Here is a 20,706-nt window from a genome sequence, read left to right as displayed (position 1 = left end):
AGCCCGCAAAAGCTATACGGAGCTTGTGTACGGCTCTTGGGGGCTTTTCCCGCCTGCCTCCCCTCTGCATTCGCTCCATAAGACGGACATTTCCCCTTACTTTTTAGGAGGAAAAAAGTGTGTCTTATGGAGCGAAAAATATGGTAATAGTGAAAGAATTCCTATGCCCCACAAATAACCCAGAGATGCATTTCAAATAAAAGGACACATTCTACTCATGTAAAAACACACTGATTCCCAGACCGTCCATGGGCCGTATTGAGAAGGCGATTGGGCCAGATCCAGCCCCCGGCCCTTACTTTGCCTATCCATGATCTACATCAGAAAGAAGTGGGGGGGGGGGAGAGAAAGATCACATAGGGATCTGCTGCCCCAGGTGGACCCTGCTCCCTGAGGCAATTGCCTCAGCTTACATCATGGGTGCCATGCCTGTTTATTTTTAGGGCAAGTAGCTTCCCAAAGAGAAGGTGCCAGGTCTCTACAGGCTCAGCTTTGATTCGATCACGATGTAGAGAAATGTGAAGGCCAAACAACTAGAGGATAGCATGCTTCTGGCTTTGCGTTAAAAGAATAAAATGTTTCCCACAGACGACACACCCCAAACCGAGGAAATATCTTGATGAAGACATTCCAGGACAATATTGTTGTGTCTCCTAGAGCTTGGAGAAATCACAGAGATACAGCTGAAGCAGAGACGTTGTGGTAAGAAACACACCTGATGCTTTCAGCCGCAGCACTCTCAGAAATGAAACCCTAGTTTTATTAGGGTATTTCAGCAGGCTTTGCATCCACTGTGCATTTTCGGCCATTATTTTTTTAAAGAAATCCTAATTCTGCAAAAGAGACATACATCACCTTGCCAACAAAGGTCTGTATAGTTAAAGCTATGGTTTTCCCAGTAGTGATGTATGGAAGTGAGAGCTGGACCATAAAGAAGGCTGGTCGCCAAAGAACTGATGCTTTTGAATTCCGGTGCTGGAGGAGACTCTTGAGAGTCCCATGGACTGCAAGAAGATCAAACCTCTCCATTCTGAAGGAAATCAGCCCTGAGTGCTCACTGGAAGGACAGATCCTGAAGCTGAGGCTCCAATACTTTGGCCACCTCATGAGAAGAGAAGACTCCATGGAAAAGACCCTGATGTTTGAAAAGATTGAGGGCACAAAAAGAAGGGGATGACAGAGGACGAGATGGTTGGACAGTGTTCTCGAAGCCACAAACATGAGTCTGACCAAACTGCGGGAGGCAGTGGAAGACAGGAGTGCCTGGCATGCTCTGGTCCACGGGGTCACGAAGAGTCGGACACAACTAAATGACTAAACAACAACAACAATTCTGCAAAATCCAAGCAAGAAAATCACAGGCCCTTCTCGTTACTCTCACACATTTGTCCATAATATTTTATTTATAATTAAAGGCATACACACACAGCACATATCAAAGCTACCCTTAAATGTACACAAATAAGGTTTATGTTGTCTGTGCACTCATGTTAGGAAGCTTCCTAGCTCATCCGGGCAGTGTGCATTTGAGGAGCCACTGCAGAGAAGGCCCTTTCTCATGTTGCCACCCTCCAGACCTCTCACAGAAGAGGCACACAAAGAAGGGTCTCAGAATATGATCTCAGTTAAGTTCATATAGAGAGAGGTGGTCTTTGCAGTATTGGGGGTCCATTTAAGGTTTCATAGGTCAAAACCAGCACTTTGGATTGGGCCCAGAAACTACTGGGCAGTGTAGCAATGTATTTCTGAATTTTATTTCACTTGGCTTGTTTTATACAGAGGTTCCAGCTGTGTCTATTACCAATATCTAATGCTATGAATGTTAACTTTATAGGTAAATCTCTTATAATTTACTTGTTTGTTGCTGCTCAACTGACAATGGTCCAGGAATGGAGAAAGGCTTCAGATTTTTCTTTGAATGTTTGGTTCAAGACATTTTTGTATCATAGCTAGACCCAAAAAGTTAACTCACGTGCAGTGGGCTTTGCATCCACTTGGAGTCTCTGTGCAATCGATGCATCTCTCCTGTTTGAAATTTTCAAAGCCTAGGGACCCTCTGGATTTAGGGAGAATAGACTGTGGGGCAGCAATAGTTGGAGGGGAACTCTGCCTGGATGAAGGGGAATAAAATGAGATTAGGCATTCACAATCCACCTTCAGCCAAGGCAGCAGCACTCCAGAGATTTCAAGCAACCCACATGTGGTGGAACTGTAAAAAGATCAGACAATTTTGGGAAATGATTTACAATGAGCTTAAGAAATGTTTAAATGCTTCTTTCCTAAAAAAAAAAAAAACACCACCTGAAGCTTTCCTGCTAGGAATTATGGGAAATGAAATCTCAAAAAAAAAATACAGGAGAGTCTTTATGTACATTACAGTCATTGCCAGAATTCTAATCGCAAAAGGTTGGAAGGGAGAGAATACCCATCTAAATCAGACAAAATAAAGTAAGAGATTATGCCAAACTGGTGAGATTATCAGCAGGACTAAGAGACGTTACAGATGAATTTTTTTCCAGAGAGTGGCATATATACAGAGTTTATGTAAAAGAACATTGTCAAAATATCAATTCGTTGGCAGGCTTTGATTGAGCTTCGGTGTGTAAATAGGATAATTGTATAAAATAAAATTTATAGTAAGTCAAATAATATGGAGAAAGCAAAGTTTAAGAGTGTATTTTAGGACTTTAATTCGGGAATGCAAGGGGAAGATTGGAGGTCCTGAGAAATCTAATCACAAATGGATGTGCAAACCATGCATTAGTTACAGAATGAAGAACCGTTTATTTTGTATTTTTCGTTTTGTCTATAATATCTGTTTAACAATTCTGTTATGAAGTTTTCAATCAATAAAGCATTCCCCCCAAAAAAGAGAGAAAGAGATTTCAAGCAGCCCTGCATCCACAGCCTTTTCTATTTTCTATTGAAGTAAGATCCAGCAACCAGCCCAGCCGGCTTCTGCATATGATGGGATGGAAGGGGGTGGGGCACAATCTCAAGTAGCAAAATGTCTTGGGCTTGCACTGCTCTCATCTAACCTTCTCCTCTTCTTTCTCTGAGCAAGCTGCTCCTCTCTTCCCCCTGCTCCTCCTTTCCACATCAGCAGCTCATCTCCTGATCTTTCCTGAGATCCAATGAAAACCCAGCAGCCTGCCTTCAAGCAGGCGTCAAGAGTCATCCTCATTGGCCATTGCTTCAGTCGGTCACCATGGCAACACAGCACAGACTCCACCCACATCCATCTTCTCTGGTCCAGTAAGGTTGACTGAGCATCCTTAACCCCTTCCAGGCTTGCTGCAGGTTAGTGATGGCTTGGAGGTGCCCTCTGACAATATATTGCTTTCTAGATCCTTTCAACACGCATGGCAGATTTTCAGGGAAAGCGACAAACTTCATTTGCCTTCTCACCCCGCCCCACCCCACAGCTTGTTGCCCAATTTATTTTCCAGGTGAAAAAATACACCCCTGTGCAATTAGAGTTTGCTAACTTACATGCCTGCAAGACCCCTCCTGTGGGATGTGGGTAGTGCTGTGGTCTAAACCACTGAGCCTCTTGGGCTTGCTGATCAGAAGGTCAGCTGTTCGGATCTCCGCGATGGGGGGGCTCCCGTTGCTCTGTCCCAGCTCCTGCCAACCTAGCAGTTCGAAAGCACGCCAGTGCAAGTAGATAAATAGGTACCACTGTGGTGGGAAGGTAAACAGCATTTCCATGCGGTCTGGTTTCTGTCATGGTGTTCCGTTGCGCCAGAAGTGGTTTAGTCCTACTAGCCACGTGACCTGAAAAGCTGTCTGTGGACAAATACCGGCTCCCTTGGCCTGCAACTGAGATGAGCACTGCAACCCCATAGTCACCTTGGACTAGACTTAACCGTCCAGGGGTCCTTTACCTTTACGTGCCTGACCAGAGGGATTTAACCAGGAACTAGCTTTTGCACCAGCATACAGCATACATATGGGACGTGGGTGGCGCTGTGGGTTAAACCACAGAGCCTAGGGCTTACCGATCAGAAGGTTGGCGGTTCGAATCCCCGTGACGGAGTGAGCTCCCGTTGCTCGGTCCCTGCTCCTGCCAACCTAGCAGTTCGAAAGCGCGTCAAAGTGCAAGTAGATAAATAGGTACCGCTCCGGCGGGAAGGTAAACGGCGTTTCCTTGCGCTGCTCTGGTTCGCCAGAAGCTGCTTAGTCATGCTGGCCACATGACCTGGAAGCTGCATGCTGGCTCCCTTGGCCAATAAAGCGAGATGAGCGCCGCAACCCCAGAGTCGTATGCAATTGGACCTAATGGTCAGGCGTCCCTTTACCTTTACCTTTTACAAATGGCTCAAAAGCTTTAAAAATGAACCAAGGGAGCATAGCTGAAAACACACACTTAAAAATGCCCTCCCACAAATCAACCAGTGGGTTGAAGGGGCTTCAACTCTCTTTCTAAACTGCCAAATATTATGTGTACTGAAATGAGCAATCCATATTCTGACCCTTCCACTAGGAAGAAATTGGAAGATGCCTTTTATTTATTTATATCTAATTTTTACGTTTGTCTCCTACCTTTTTGCTTCAAGCGGCATACAGGGTTCTCCCTCCACCTCATCACTGAATCCACCCAACAGCCTTGCGACGTATTGAGAGGCAGTGACTGGCCCAAGGTCCCCCCGTGAGCTTCAAGGCCGAGTGGAGATTTGAATCCTGCTCTCCCAGACCTTGTTCCAATGCTCTAACCACTACACCACACTCTCAAAGCATGGAGGGGATGTTATCATTGATTAATGCCTGCGGATCAAATTGTTGGTAAAGGCACAGGAGCAAAGCAAAGCAATAGGGGTAGCTACACCTAAGCAATAACTGCTTTAAAAAAATTTACAACGTAAAAGATACAGTTTATCCATTATAATGAAAACTTTTCAACATTTACACAAAATTCATCCAGATGGTACAATAATACTATTGGCAAATCTGTTATTTCAACTATAGAATTCTGCTACTTTTTATGTTATTGAGATATAACTCTTTACCTCTGTGAATAATTATTCAGAAACATATCTCATTCTGAAATAAACCTGGATGGAATTTCTTTATCTGTTGGAACAAAAAAAAATTCCTTCCAGTAGCACCTTAAAGACCAACTAAGTTAGTTCTTGGCATGAGCTTTCGTGTGCATGCACACTTCTTCAGATACTGTGTATCTGAAGAATTTTGTTTTGTTTTGACTATGGCAGACCAACACGGCTACCTATCTGTAACTTTATCTTTTGGGTTATTTTGTTTGTTTCCTATATGTATACTCTCTTTCTCTAACTGCAGGTACAACAGCAAATATTTCCCAATATGGGGGGGGGGGGGATATAATCCCCGTGCCTCCTAATTCCATTTTATCATTAATTCCATTTTATCATTTCTTCTCTCTCTGACATTGACTTTCCTCTTGGAAAACTCTTGAGTGGTTTAAGTTGTGAAATAAGAATATTGAGGGGTGCCTTCGAGGGATTCAGCTTCTTAAGGAAGACTGGACCTTTGGAGAGAGTGTACCTTTTAAGGCTCAAACCGGTCAGGAAATGAACAGAGATCAGACCAGGATATATGAAGGCAAAGCGGCTATAAGCCTGATCTTTATTAAAGCTGTTGCAACAGGGGGTTCCCCCCACACACAGGAGAGCAGAGGAGGACCCTGGACAAAGGTGTGCAGTCCCTTATATGTTGTTGTTGTTTAGTCGTTTAGTCGTGTCCAACTCTTCGTGACCCCATGGACCAGAGCACGCCAGGCACTCCTGTCTTCCACTGCCTCCCGCAGTTTGGTCAGACTCATGTTTGTAGCTCCGAGAACACTATCCAACCATCTCGTCCTCTGTTGTCCCCTTCTCCTTGCGTCCTCCATCTTTCCCAACATCAGGGTCTTTTCCAGGGAGTCTTCTCTTCTCATGAGATGGCCAAAGTATTGGAGCCTCAGCTTCAGGATCTGTCCTTCCAGTGAGCACTCATATAGAGCCCTTACTGTATATAGACTTTGAAATTGCCCACCCTGTAACTCAAGACCACCCCCAGAAACATCATACATACATCACAGAAGGGGTGTAGCCCAAGACCACCACCCAGATACATCATACGTACACCAGAGAAGGGGCTGACTACAACAGAAATCTGAGTGCCTTGTTTTTTCTCTTGTCTGCTAGGTTACTAGATTGGATTACCTGGGCATCCTGGCCACTCTTTTGTTATGATAACTACTCAACTCCTGAATATAACAGTTGTTTCCACAAAAGCAAGTCTTCTTTAAGAGCAAGGTTTTAGAAGTCTGAGAAGTCTTGTGGTGATGTAATCCGGTTTCCAAAAGGGAGGGCAGAGGAGACAGGGAAGTCAGATAGGAGCCACAAGAGACTGTCACAAACGATTTGCCATTTACAAATTCCATTATAGAGATAGGTTCAGGAAGATCACATCAACATTATGATCCTCCCTGCTGGCTGGCTGCAAACAGCAAGCGAGAGAACTTCTAAGGACTCTTAGCATGAGACACTTACCCTCAGGCTTACAAAATGGGGCTGGTGTTTGGGCCTCTCCACATTTGTCTGGTTGTTGTTTAGTCATTTAGTCATGTCCAACTCTTCGTGACCCCATGGACCAGAGCACGCCAGGCACTCCTGTCTTCCACTGCCCCTCGCAGTTTGGTCAAACTCATGCTGGCAGCTTCGAGAACATTATCCAACCATCTCGTCCTCCGTCATCCCCTTCTCCTTGTGCCCTCCATCCTTCCCAACATCAGGGTCTTTTCCAGGGAGCCTTCTCTTCTCATGAGGTGGCCAAAGTATTGGAGCCTCAGCTTCAGGATCTGTCCTTCCAGTGAGCACTCAGGGCTGATTTCCTTCAGAATGGAAAGGTTTGATCTTCTTGCCATCCATGGGACTCTCAAGATTCTCCTCCAGCACCGGAATTCAAAAGCATCAATTCTTTGGCAATCAGCCTTCTTGATGGTCCAGCTCTCACTTCCATACATCACTACTGGGAAAACCATAGCACTGAAACAGCGGCACATGTCCTCCTGTCTTGTACTCTCTACAAAGACCTGAGGAACGAGATCATCACCCCACTCGTACTAACCATCCCAGGGCGCTCAACCACTGCCACAATGTCCTTTCTTCTATCAGATCAAAATGAGCAGATAACAACAAAGGTTGCTAGGTTCAAAGCAGGGGCAATCAGAATAAGGGCCACTAACTGACGGCTGATTCAGGACTTTAAATTGTCCTCTTATATAAAATTTCCTTTTCTGCATATACTGTAATGTTTTACTGCTGCTATGGCCATTGGCTAATCTGAATAAAGTTTTATCTTATCTTATTCAGATTTAGGATGTGTGCGAAGAGAGGAGCAAGGGGAAGTTGCATTGCAGAAGCTTAAATCATTGCACAGATGGGATGAGTTAGTTGGCCTTACTCTGAATGCAAACCAGTGCATCTGAATTCTAGTTCCTGGGAATCTCAAGTGAGGAGAGCATTTCTGTGCTGGCAGGCTTCTCAATGGCATCTGGTTGGTCACTGTGAGACCAGAGGGTCGTGTGCAACTCAGTTACTCAGAGTAGGCCCATTGGAATTAATGAACACAACTAATCATGACTAAATTAAATCCATTGATTTCAGTGGATCTGCTGTTCAATATGGCTTAAGTCATATACTACATGAAATATGTATTATGTTACACTTTTCAAGCCTGTGAAAGTCTTGTACAAATAGAACAAAACTTTTTGTATTTTAATCTTGTATTTTGATTACAATCTTCCTCAGTTTTCCTTCCAGATTTATGACATTTATTACTTCTAGACGTATTTTCTGAACACTTGCTTTTGGGCGGCGGGGGGGTGTTATTGATTTGTTTTTGTTTTGATTATGTATTTTGTGGTTTTATATTCTGCTTTTACCCTGTGAACCGCACTGAGACCTGCGGGTATAGGGTGGTATACAAATTCAGTCACAACAACAACAACGTTATGCCCATTGATTTCCATGGCTCCACCTCTGTGGAAAATATAGTTGAATAGTACCGAGATTGGTGAACTAGATGAGCTTTGGGCCTGATCCTGCAGGCTCTGTGTAGGGGAGACTTTCAAACAGAGGACTGCCCTCTGTGAAACAGGACACACGACCCAGCTCCATCCCTGTCGTTATCTTTTAACCCAACAGATTGAATTTATCCTCTGCCATTGACCCCAGACGAGGGTTACCAAATGTCATCCTCTGCTCCTCCCTCTGTACCCAAAAAGCAGCTGATCTTCGTGCTACATAAATCCATGGCTCAACGGCGCCTGAGAGAAAGCAGGGTTGTGTGTGTGTGGATGAGCAGGATTTTCCTTCTTTTGTTCTGGAACGTCAGGTTTGGGGAAGAGGGCTATCGAAAGGATGATGGGAACAAACACATTCCAGGCCGCAGGCAATGCAAAGTGGGCCAGAACCCATTGTAATGTAGCCATCACAAAGAGGCTGGTCCACATGAACCCCCCTATATATTGGCCTCAAACAGGCTTCCCAAACTGGCCTTCTTCATGGAGCTTGGATTACATACCTCAGGGATGTCCAACAAGTCCATCACGATCTACTGGAGATCCCCAGGAGGTTTTGGTAGATAATAATAATAATAATAATAATAATAATAATAATAATAATAATAATACCCCGCCCTCCCCAGCCAAGACTGGGCTCAGGGCAGCTAATACCCGATATAAAAACAAATTGATTGAAATGCAACTTAAAAACAAGATTAAAATACAACATTAAAACATTAAAATGCAGCCTCATTTCAATGGAAACTCAAATCGAAAACTTTTTGGGGGATGAAAGCATCAAGTCTTCACCAAGGCTAACTTTCCAGACTGGTCCTACATGGGCCAGAAAAAAGCCAGGGAAGTCCCCAAATGGGAGTTCCATCACAGAAGGAGAAAGGAAAAAAGAAGAGGGGGAGGGAATCAAATTGATTGCGGTCAGTCGCTGGTTCTCTTTCCTCAGATAAAAATACAATCGGGCCCACCCCCCATTGCTGCCTTGAACCCCTAAAAAATCAGGACTTTCCCTAAAAAAAGCTCAACAACTATGACCTGAACCCGTTTTTTATTCTGAGTAGATCAGTCTCTTAGGAGTTGGTCATCCCTGACATAGCTCATCACAGAGGGTCTTCAGCCAGAGTATCATTCATGCTGAACAACTTCCTCTAGCTTGCTGCCACAATCACAGAAATCCCAATCTAATATGATCCAGATTTTGGGACTACAACTCCCATAAGCTCCAGCCAGCATGGACAATGGTCACAGATGATGGGAATGGGAGTCGTCGTAACAAACATCTGGAAAGAACCAGTTTGGGGAAAGTTGCTATCGGGCGTGCAAGTTACCAATGAGATGGAGCCCTCAGTTGTAATATACTGGTAGTTACTGACCCACACCTGCATGTATGAAGGAGATCACCTGAGCTCAGGTTGCCAGTGGGTGTGGCCTAGCAGGCTCTCAGTGGCCTTTCCCCCCCCCACTCCCCTTCCCGATTCCTGGAACAAGCGAAGGAGCCATGCAACTTTGGTTCCCAACTCAACAGATGCTGCATGTGAACAAATTAATCTTTCCAAAATTTTATTTTATTGCCTGCAAACTGAAAAGAAACAAAAGCTCTTTTCTTTTGGGAGTTGACTCATGTTAAGCTTGCGGTCCACCAAGACCCCTAGATCCTTTTCACATGTACTGCCAGTAAGCCAGGTGGCCCCCATCTTATATTTGTGAAGCTGGTTATCCCTAAGTGCAGAACCTGACATTTGCCCCTACTGAAATTCACTGTTAGCTTGGACCCAGCTCTCCAAACTGTTAATACTGCTATTCTATCCCTCTCTTGTGATGAGCTGTTGCAAGCGAGCATGCTGGGTACTCCTTCACAGTGTAGAGTTAAGCAGTGGAACTCCTTGCCACAGTAAACAGTGGTGGACACCAACCTTGATGGTTTTCAAAGAAGATGGCACAAATTAATGGAGGAGAGGGCTGTCAGTGGCTGCTAGCCGCAATCGCTATACAGTGTTTCTGAATACCAGTTGCTGGAAACCGCAGGGGGGCGAGGGCTTGTGTTCGAATCTTGCTTGCTGGTTTCCCACAGGTATCTGGCTGGCCCCAGTGAGAACAGGATGCTGGACTAGAGGGAACATGGGCCTGATCCTGCAGGCTCTTCTCATGTTTTTATGGGCTTCTCATGTTTTTATGGGTGTATATTGAGGCTGTGTGGGACAACATCTGAGCTCAATAGGCACGACTCTCACCCCACACACAGAACACACTCTAGGATGCACCCAAAGTCAATATTCTCTATTGCAGAGGGAGTCTCAGCAGGAATAAAGCAAAATATTGAAAGCTGTTATTGTAAGCCAGACAGAACATTTGAAGCCCAACTTTCATAATAAGGCATCCATATCGATAACAAAGATGGGCCTATTTGAGGATTAAAATATCACTGAATCACCTTTTGTGCAGTGGAAGAATTTAGTAACCGAGCTGCAGACAAACAGCTCTTATCTCGTTACCCCCCCCTTTCAAAATGGGCCAGAGAGACACTTAGCATTGCCTTTTCGTATGTTCTAATCAGCGGCATAGAAATTATACCTGGTTTCCCCCCAAGCAGCTGAAATAAAATTGGAACGCGCATTTGAGCCATTCCACGTCGGCCAAATCTGTGCCCTATATCTGATCGGGTTTTGGACGTTCAGTCCATTCCTTTGGTTGTGTAATCTGGTGAAGCCTGATCTTCGCATTTCACAGCGCTTGCTATTCATATTTGCCCTGGCAGCAAACTGAAGGGCAGGGAACAAGCAGAACCCATGGAGAAAAGGAGAGGAGAAGGAAAGGAGGGTTTGGAGAGGGAATGAACCACTGAAAAGGATGGGGGAAGAGAGGTGCGTCTGAGCAAGAGCTGCAAAGGCAGAGAGTGCTCAAGCTCACAGAACTGGAAGAAAACACCAAAGGGCATCTAGTCTGACCCCAAACAGGATACACTGAAAACGCAGTGTGGCGCAATGATCAGTGTTGGATGTGGACTGAGGAGACCCAAATTCAAATCTTCACTGAGCCATGGGCCTTACCGGGTGTTCCTTCGCCTCCCTCTCTGTCCAACCTACCTCACAGGGTTGTTGTGAGGGTTAAAAAAAGATAACTGAGTTCTTTGAATGAATACAGTAGTACCTCAGGTTACAAATGCTTCTGGCTACAAACGCTTCAAGTTACAGACTCCGCTAACCTGGAAGTAGTACCTCGGGTTAAGAACTTTGCTGCAGGATGAGAAGAGAAATTGCATAGCGGCGGTGCGGCGGCAGCGGGAGGCCCCATTAGCTAAAATGGTATGTCAGGATAAGAACAGTTTCGGGTGAAGAACGGACCTCCAGAATGAATTAAGTTCTTAACCCGAGATACCACTGTATAAAATTAGAGAGGGTCAGGAAAGGGATTTAAACAGAGATTGGGTGAAGGCTCTCAGTTGCTTCAGAGATCACAACAAAACCACTGCTACCAATATCAAACAAGGAAACAAAAGACAACACACACCAGCAGGCTTCTATTTCAAGATTTTTAATTGGTCCAGCAGCTGCAAAATATACAAATTTTCCAAAGGCAGACCTCGTTTTATAAGCTGAAACTGTTTCATCTCAGGCAAAAAAAAACCCCTCAAAAACCCAGCTACGTACATATATACAGAATTAAGTCCAGGTGGGGGGGAACCTCCTCTCAGCTCTGCAACTTCCCTTAAATAAATAAATAGCACTTTGCTATTAAAAAAACGATAAAAATATAAATTCAAGTATCAAAGGAAAAACACAATCAAGAGAATGAGTTGTTGGTGTGGTTTCCAATCACCTTCCCCAATCAACCTGTAACTACCACAAGTGTCACACACACACACACACACACACACCTTGCTTCTTGTGCCTCCCCACTCCAGGGCAGATCAACACACACACACACACACACAACAAGGACACACACAGGCAAGGTCCACATGTTCTCTCTTGCATTCAAAATTCCTGAAGCAGGAATAATTTACGTTTGTTCCAGGATTTCCTTCTCGTAAGCAAAGGAATCCTGTCAATTTTTTCCCCCCAATTCATGCTATATAAAACCAAGTGAAAGACGAGTTTGCGTAAAAGTGTTTTTTCCCACTACGCAAGGCATAGGTAAATGCAAACCACACCTAGTTGGGGCAGGAAGGGAAGGGAAAAAAGATACCACTTGCTATGTGCAAAATAAAACCACTCTTCTCTGATAAAGGATAAAATCCTAGCAGAAGGGGCTGAGGGGATAGGAGAAGCAATAGGCGAACCCACACACTCAAAGGGAAAAAATGGGGTTTTATTCCAGGTTAGCCACACTGAAATGGGCAGAAGTTAAGTCATGTCCGTTCGTTCCAACAGGTGCATGACTAACGCTCAAAACCACCCAATGCTTTTTCAAAATGCAAAAAAGCAGACGTGTCTTTTCAACTGCTTGCACACACGTAGAACCCACCTTGTATGCTACGGACGCCCCCAGTAAAACCTCTCAGCCAAGAGCAGCTCTTAACTTTTTTTAAAAGATCACACACACAAACACACATGGATTTTGTCGTGGGCCAAAGTAGGAACTGCAGGCATTGCTGACCCACCTTTCTGAAACTGACCTGCCCCCTTTATTCCTACGGGGTCATTGCTCGCTCGCCCACTCCACGGGCAGCCATCGGGATGTTGCCAGACTACAACTCCCACCAGCCCAGGCAAACAAAGGCAAAGGGCAGGGATATTAGAGTTGTAGTCCAGTAACACCTAGCTGGCACCAGGTTGCTTACCCCTCTGCCACTAATCCTAAGCGTGGCTTGTAAAGTCCTGCACTCCTAACTCTTTCCCACTCTGTTAAAAATCAGACTCGGCCACCCTAACAAAGCCAGTGGCTACAGTGCCAGGGAGTAGCTTCAGAACCAGCTGCAAAAGAACAACAGAACTATCCTTAAATCCCTCTCTGATATCCGGGGTATGTGTGGGTGTGCTTTGTTTTTGTAGCTGTAAAAAAAAAAGAGAGAGGGAGAGACGTGCAAAGTGGCAAAATTAAAAGCAGACATGCAGGTGTCGCAAAAGGTGCTTTTATGCTCCCCATGCCCTCCCTTCTCCACACAGACCCCAAGAACCAACATCCATTTATTTACAAAGGCTGAGAAAGCAGCAGTGTCCAGTTTTTCTTCTTCTTTCTTCTCTGCAAGGCAACTGTGTCACTTTAGAAATAATAATAATAAAACAACAACTCGGGGGACGCAAGGAGGCTGCAGAGGACGACACTTTAGTCTACCAAAATCTCAAAAAGTGGTGGGGGAAAGCAACCAACTTCATGAACCTCCGTTTTGCATTCTAAAACGATGTTCCTTCTCCTTCCCTTCTTCTTTTGTGTATCCCCCCTATTCCCCACCCACCCCAAAGAAACACCATCGTGTCGAGTCCGATAGGCGACAGAGTCCGATACGCAACAGGCAGATGATCAGCTTATGGAAATTGAGGAGGGAATAGCCTCGCGTTGAATGGAGATCACACACACACAGGCAGACGCAAGCTTCGGAGCGGGGCGACGCAAGCGGGCTAAGTTTCCTTCCGTCTGCGCTCTTCCGCCTTCCTAAACATCGCCTGGAGAAACTCAAGACTGTGTGCGGGTCGTGCTCATGTTCTGCAAGAGGAAGGGAGAGAGAACGCAAACTTTGAGCCGGTGGCTGAGCATTCAGAGGTGGACAAAAGAGAAGCAGGGCACCCTTTGCATGCAGGTGGCAGGAAGGGCAACGAGAGAAGCAAATGCAGAAGGCTCTGCATTATCCAGCAGAGGCAGTAGCCACTAGGCACACAGGCCGTCTTGAAGGAAGCAGGCCAAGTCGCGAGGTGTAAAAGGAGCTTCTCACTCATCGGGCTCCCTGCATCTCCTACCAGTCCCTTAGCCTGAATTCTGAAAGAGACTTCAAAGTCATCTCATGCACATTGGACTTCCTGTCTATCCCATTGTATATTCCTTTTTTTTTTTTTTTTACAAATGAATGTACTCATATTATTGTATATTTCTTTTACATTTTATCTAATACAATACGTGCTCTTCATCTTATTTCTCAACTCAGTCTCTCTCCAACATCAATCAAATTGGTACGTATATAATGGGGGGGGGATTTTCTTTGTTTTTTCCCTTTGTTTTTCTTTTCTTTCTTTTTAGGTATATAAAGTGTGTATATCATCTTGGTATACATGTTGAAAAATATATTATAATAAGCTCTGTAATGTAATGTGACGACGTTTACCAGTGTAATATAAGAATGTTAATAAATAAATAAAAAATTGTTAGGCCTCTCCTCCATGAAAAAAATAAAAATAAAATAAAGTCGTCTCTTGCACGCTTCCAGCTGTGTTCCTGCGGGCCACAAGAACAGGGGAAGTTGCCTAACACCTTTGGACCTACCTAGCTCTGCACCATCACACTGACGGCCAGTGGCTCTCAAGGTTTCAGAACCAGGAAGTTGGACTTGGGTCTTTCCGAATGCAAAGCAAATCTTTGTGGATTATTATCATCTTCATATAATTTTGCATTGCTTGGGCCCCCTCAAGTTGCAAAGACAAGCTTTTTTCCGGAGGGCAAGCAGACACTGCACATTGGGCTCATCTGAAAGCAGCCCCGCATAGGGAAGTGTTTTGTTCTTTTAATCGTTTTCAAATATAGATTCATAACAAAACCAAATACACTTCCATATACAGAGATTTCTCCAAATCTCGAGACCTCCCCCCATCTCCTCTGTGGGTCCTAATGCCAACACTTTCAACTGCATATTATATCAAATCTATATTTTATATCTATCCCTATTATCCAGAGAGTTTGTTACATTACAAGGGAGATTAAAATCCTGCTAATGTTTTCATCTGCTTACAGTGATCTCTGAAATAAATTATAAATTTCCCCCATTCTTTCTTGAAGATTTTGTCTTCTTGGTTCCTGAACTTTCTGGTCAGTTTTGCCATTTCGGCATAATCTGACAGCTTAGTTTGCCATTCCTCTCTGGTAGACAGTCTTCTTTCCATCTCTGGACTAGTATAAAGGTACTCCTGACCATAAGGTCCACTCGTGACTGACTCTGGGGTTGCGGCGCTCATCTCGCTCTATGGGCCGAAGGAGCTGGCGTTTGTCCACAGACAGCTTCCGGGTCATGTGGCCAGCATGACTAAGCCGCTTCTGGTGAACCAGAGCAGCGCACGGAAACACCGTTTACCTTCCCGCCGGATCGGTTCCTATTTATCTACTTGCACTTTGACGTGCTTTCGAACTGCTAGGTTGGCAGGAGCAGGGACCGAACAATGGGAGCTCACCCCATTGCAGGGATTCGAACCACCGACCTTCTGATCAGCAAGTCCTAGGCTCTGTGGTTTAACCCACAGCGCCACCTGCGTCCCTCTGGACTAGTATAGGGAAGTTTTTAATGTGTTTTCTTTTTTACTAGGTTTTTATATTTTGCTGGGGCACAGTTGCAGAGGGGCTGGGGCAACCCAGTCAGATGGGTGGGGTATTATTATTATTATTATTATTAAGCAAACAGTGCAAAAGGATCTCAGGTCATTCTAAAAATGGAAACATTACAGGAAAAGAGGAAGCAGACAGTTTAAAAGGGACCTTAACCACCACCACTTATGTCAACAAGCCCATTCATTGCAGAAACACACACACAAACCAAAGCAGAACCAGTTTCCAGGAAGCTGAGCAGGCACAGGTCAAAGATGTACCCCCTCTCTGCCCACCCCTCAAAAAAAAACCCAAACCGAACAAAAATAGCCTTGAGCAGCTGTTATTCCAACAAGGTACAGTCAGGCGGGGGTAAAGCACAAGCACACAGAGCACCAAGCCATTTTACCTGGGAAATTTTAGCAAAGCGAAAAGTTTGAATAAGTGACAAATGGGCCGTCTTTCAGCGTGAAAAGGGGGGAAAAAGAGACAGAGAAAGGGGGTGAAGGAGAGAGGCTTGCACTGTTATCTGATAGGAATTTGTTCAAGGGATGTCGTATCTTCCTTCATTTTCACACCACAAATTAAAAGCACATGGCTGCCCCCAAAAATAATACTGGGAACTGTAGTTTATCCCCTTGCAGAACTACAATTCCCAGCACCCTTAACCAACTAGTTTCCGGGACCCGGGAGGAGGGAAAGCCACGTGCTTCAAACATGACGTGTGGATGTGATCTTCCAGCAGTTCTAAAAAGTTGCAGCAGGGAGAATCTATCTGGCTTCATGGGAAGCGGGTGGCACTGTGGCTTAAACCACAGAGCCTAGGACTTGCCGATCAGAAGGTCGGCGGTTCGAATCCCCGTGACGGGGTGAGCTCCCGTTGCTCGGTCCCTGCTCCTGCCAACCTAGCAGTTCGAAAGCATGTCAAAGTGCAAGTAGATAAATAGGTACCGCTCCAGCGGGAAGGTAAACGGCGTTTCTGTGTGCTGCTCTGGTTTGCCAGAAGCGGCTTAGTCATGCTGGTCACATGACCTGGAAGCTGTACGCCGGCTCCCTCGGCCAATAAAGTGAGATGAGCGCCGTAACCCCAGAGTCGGCCACGACTGGACCTAATGGTCAGGGGTCTCTTTACCATTACCTTATCTGGCTTCCTGCCGACTGCTCTGATTGGCAGCAGCTGTCCGGGAGCCTTTGGCAGAGATTCTTTTATTCTACAACTCCCATCCAACACCTCAGCCGGCATGGTCAACGGTCAGGCCAGATGGAGAGGTGCACACTGAGACCAGAGCTCTCGCCATGCCAAGCAACATGCCCCAACTCTGCACTATCGGCTCCATCAACTGCAAAAGTATTGCTCTCCCACCAACTGCCTACTCCCTCAAGTGCTGCTGGATTAGAACAAAGCTTGAGCTGTAATTTATATATATTTTAAAAAGTGGTCACTTAAATCCCATTGACAGATACAATAAATCAGCATTTCTCAAACTCGGGTCCCCAGCTGCTGATGGGACTACAACTCCCATCGTCCCAGTCTACCAGCCCTGCTAGCTAAGGATGATGGGAGTTGTAGTCCAATAGCAGCCGGGGACACAAATTTGAGAAACACTGCTAGCCTTTTACTCAGAAAACTAGTCCGCTAGTAAGGGGAATAAGACATGTAGCACCCCGGTTTCTCTCCCAAGTGCAAGAAAGGGGTTTTTGTAGCGACTGAAAAGATGCTCTGGTAAATTAAGTGTTAAAAGCTCCCACAAACTGGAAGGGTAACTCAGTGGTAAGAGAATCTGTTTTGCATGCAGAAGGGCCCAGGTAACTCCAGGTAGGGGCAGAAAAGGCTCTGAAATCCTGGTAGCCACTGCCAGTCGCTGTAGACTAGAGATTGCAAAGCTATTTTTTGGCCCATGGCCCCGTTTGTGTTTCTTAGCAAGCACCATTCGCGCTGTCCTCGTGGGTCACTTCAGTGGAATCAATCAGACCCTGGAAAAGAAAGTGGGAAAGAGTATCTCTTCTCCCAATTTTCTCCTTCAACAATTGGCACTTTTCAAGGGATTTAAATAGTGGCTCTCTAATGTGGCATGCCACATTGGCGTGGCAGGAAGATTCAAGGGCAAAGAAACACTTAAACATTTCAGTGTAGTGTAGTATAGTATTAAAAAAATATTATTTTGCAGGTTACGGATATCTTTTCAAAACGAGAGCAAGAGCATGAGCTATGCTTCTACAGTTCTCCACAACGTATTGTTGTGAACAGTGATTTTCAACTCTGACAAACATGCAAGGTATCCGGGAGAGAAAAGGCTTCTTTGTATTGGTGAGGAAGTGTGAGTTTCTCAAATGAGACCTGATCTAAATGAGTTATTACCCAGCAAAAACAAGCTCACACCACCTCTCACTGAGTGTGAATACATCATTAAAGTAAATATGCAAGAAGCTCGCTTATAATTCTATTTTGAGGATGATACATGTTCTTATTTTAAGAATAAATATTTGTTTTATACTTTCTGGATGCCCCGTGATCATATTGTAAAGCAGTTGTGTTCTGTGTTATAAATCAAGCACTGCTGGGAGTTGTTTTCTTTCTGTTTTCCGATGGATTTCTTACCAATGAAAAATTGGGTGTGGCATGAGCCGATTTTTATTCTGAAAGTGTGGGCCCAGAGAAAACAAAACCCACATGGATTAAAAGGTCGAAACACTGGTTAAATTGATTGGGCAGGGATTCAGGGGTCTTGTGGGCAATTGGGGGAAGACGCCAAGGGGTGCCACATTGGTGATCTGTGGTCACTGACAGTACAGATCTAAATAGATCAATGGTCTGACTTTGAATGAAGGCAGCTTCCTATGTTCCTACCAAATGCAAGAAAGATAAATCTCCCTCAAGGATTCTAGGGGGAAAGGTGCAAATTGAGTTTGGACAGCTAAGCACGCAGATTAGTGGTAACAAAGGGAAAACAAAGCCAGCCTGCTGGCAAGAAAGAAAGGTGAACCTGGAAGATACTTACAGGCATGCCTTCCCCAGTAAAGGCTGTAAAAAGAAAGAAAAGGGAGAAGGAGAGGGAGATGGAAGAGAAATCAGTCTTGGTGGGGAAAACAGAATAACAACAGGAAATTCAAGATAAAGGATTCGATTGCTGCGAGATAGCAGACAAAGAGACATAAAGCCACGCATGTCAACAAACAAGCCACTTCCATTCATGCAAAACACATTTCAGCAAAGAGCCTCCACACTTTCAATATTTGGGTCACGCAAGGGAAAGGAGGAGTAGGGCAGCAATTTAGCAGGGAGCCCCTTTTTGTCTGCTAGCATACAGAAGCTGCCTCCAGGCATTTTTCAAGAAGTCCCATTTCCTGCTAACTGGGAGAGCTGATGGGCTTTTGGCTTTCAAATTAGGCAGACATTTAGCTGCAATGGGAAGTGGCCATTCATCCTTTTAAAAAGGTGTTGAGCAAGACTAATCTATGAAAGTTTGCTGCAACCTTTGGAAACAACTTTCAGCTGAGCAACGCCAGCAAATGCGAACACATTGAGACAATGGAGTGTGCCTCTGCAGAGAAGACAAACTGGCTTGTTGGCAGCCACCTAAGTGACCTCCCTGGGGTGCAAGCCTGGGCAGTGTGTCTGGAGGTCCTGGGCTGCCCAGGGGACAAGAAGAAGAGCAAGATGTTTGGCACCAGCTTGGCTGCATGAATTGCTGGAAGGAGGCATCCAACCAACTTAGGGACTCCGCTTCAGAACTGTGTAGGGTTTACACCATGGGTAGGCACACTAAGGCCCGGGGGCCAGATCTGGCCCAATCGCCTTCTAAATCCGGCCCACGGGCAGTCTGGGAATCAGCCTTTTATTTAAAATGCATCTCCAGGTTATTTGTGGGGCATAGGAATTCGTTCATTTCCCACCCCCCAAAAAAATATAGTTCAGCCCCACACAAGGTCTGAGGGACAGTGGACCGGCCGCCCCCTCCAGAAAAAGTTTGCTGACCCCTGGTTGACACCTTAAATACATCTCCTGCAAGGCAGCAGGACAAAGCAACATCCCAGTCAAGTTAAAAAAATATGGAATGATAGGAATCAAGGAAGGCTTGGAGAGGAAAGGCAAGCTTAACACAAATCCTTAAAAAGTGTGTTGCTGCAAAGGTTTGAAGGCCAAGTTTCTATAATCCACACCAAACACCAGGCAAATACTTCTACCTAAGTTCAAGTTCATAAGGCAAGTGACGGCCAAGCCTGGCTTATATTGCAGGTTCTCAAAAAACCAAGCTACACCAACCCAAAGCATTATAAATTATTTCTAAAGGTGCTTTAGGAGGAGGGAAAAGCGAAGGCAAGGAAAGCAAAAGTAAACAGATGGTGCCAACTGTGATTTGATAGCACCGCGTTTAAAAAATGGATTAAGCGACACGACAGAACGTCCTCCCATGGTTTAAAGCAGCGGGGAGATATTTAGGCATGGAAATGCAATGACCACAACACACAACCGCCACCACAAGCAGGCAGGCACACAAGAAAACACCAACAAAAGAATGTGACCAACTTGTCCGGGCATCTGGGCGGGCACCTCCTGGGGCATACAGATGGGCAGGGCAGCGGAAGCAGAATCAGCCACATGCTCCTCAAAGCTGTTGATGCGAGGCTTTTTGGTGGGCTCTGGGCTCGCTAGAGGGGTGACGCTATTGCGCCTCATGAGGGTGTTAGGTCCCTTCTTTGCATCCTAAATTAAAAGCGAGACAAAGATAAAAAACGAGAAAATAAAGTGAGGAAGGAGGTGAAAAGTTACGGGGGTCAGGTGGGGAGAAAAGCAGCGGGGGAAATAAATTTAAACCAACCAAACACACACAATGGGTTAATTGGTCTGACGAAACGCACCAAAAAAAAAAAAGGAAAGGGAAAAGCGAAGACCAGGAAATCTCATTAAAGAAGGAGTTGATATTATTGCTGGGGTTCGTTCGAGGTCCCTTGGTACTCAGGCACGCTAATCTAGACCCGACGTACTTCTAAAGCAAGGGTGGGAAAACGTTTGCAGGGTGAGGGCCGTGCTCCCCTCTAAGGTCTTGTTTTACGAGTCACATGTATTAGTGATGATCTGAGTCTGAGACAAAACTGTTAATTTGGCCTCTATATGGTCACACTGTGGGTTAAACCACAGAGCCTAGGACTTGCCGATCAGAAGATTGGCGGTTCGAAGCCCCGCGATGGGGTGAGCTCCCGTTGCTCGGTCCCTGCTCCTG

General features: G+C 45.2%; 1 protein-coding gene and 3 long non-coding RNA genes across 13 annotated transcripts in view; 2 read left to right on the top strand and 2 right to left on the bottom strand.

Moving 5' to 3' along the window:
- LOC310826294 overlaps positions 1-20,706 on the top strand; it is a 204,687-nt gene that overhangs the window by 103,669 nt on the left and 80,312 nt on the right. The gene's annotated exons all lie outside the window — the stretch shown is intronic.
- Positions 1-20,706, top strand: part of LOC310826381 — a 131,804-nt gene that overhangs the window by 43,343 nt on the left and 67,755 nt on the right. The gene's annotated exons all lie outside the window — the stretch shown is intronic.
- The window catches only part of PFKFB3 (6-phosphofructo-2-kinase/fructose-2,6-biphosphatase 3), a gene marked incomplete at its 3' end in the record, with an annotated part of 69,005 nt that continues 59,855 nt past the window's right edge, over positions 11,557-20,706 (bottom strand). For 4 of the 10 annotated variants that reach the window (XM_083700349.1, XM_083700351.1, XM_083700342.1 and 1 more), the window contains 3 exons: positions 20,013-20,189; positions 18,484-18,506; positions 11,557-13,684 (listed from right to left, as the gene is read on the bottom strand). In XM_083700349.1, coding sequence (XP_083556475.1) covers positions 13,678-13,684; positions 18,484-18,506; positions 20,013-20,189 — 207 coding nt within the window. Of the gene's footprint in view, positions 13,685-18,479; positions 18,507-20,012; positions 20,190-20,706 lie in introns of those variants that run through there. The other 6 variants (XM_083700343.1, XM_083700344.1, XM_083700346.1 and 3 more) reach the window with 3 other exon arrangements.
- LOC310826326 lies at positions 14,206-15,536 on the bottom strand. The gene is made up of 2 exons (XR_014555750.1): positions 15,430-15,536; positions 14,206-15,061 (listed from the first exon to the last, which is right to left on the bottom strand). It is a non-coding gene; the product is annotated as an uncharacterized lncRNA (long non-coding RNA).

Source organism: Podarcis gaigeae (genome assembly GCF_964106915.1).
Source record: "Podarcis gaigeae genome assembly, chromosome: 10".
In the NCBI taxonomy this organism is placed as follows: Eukaryota; Metazoa; Chordata; class Lepidosauria; order Squamata; family Lacertidae; genus Podarcis; species Podarcis gaigeae.
Note: the sequence above shows the minus strand (reverse complement) of the source record. Positions and strands in the feature narration are given on the sequence as shown.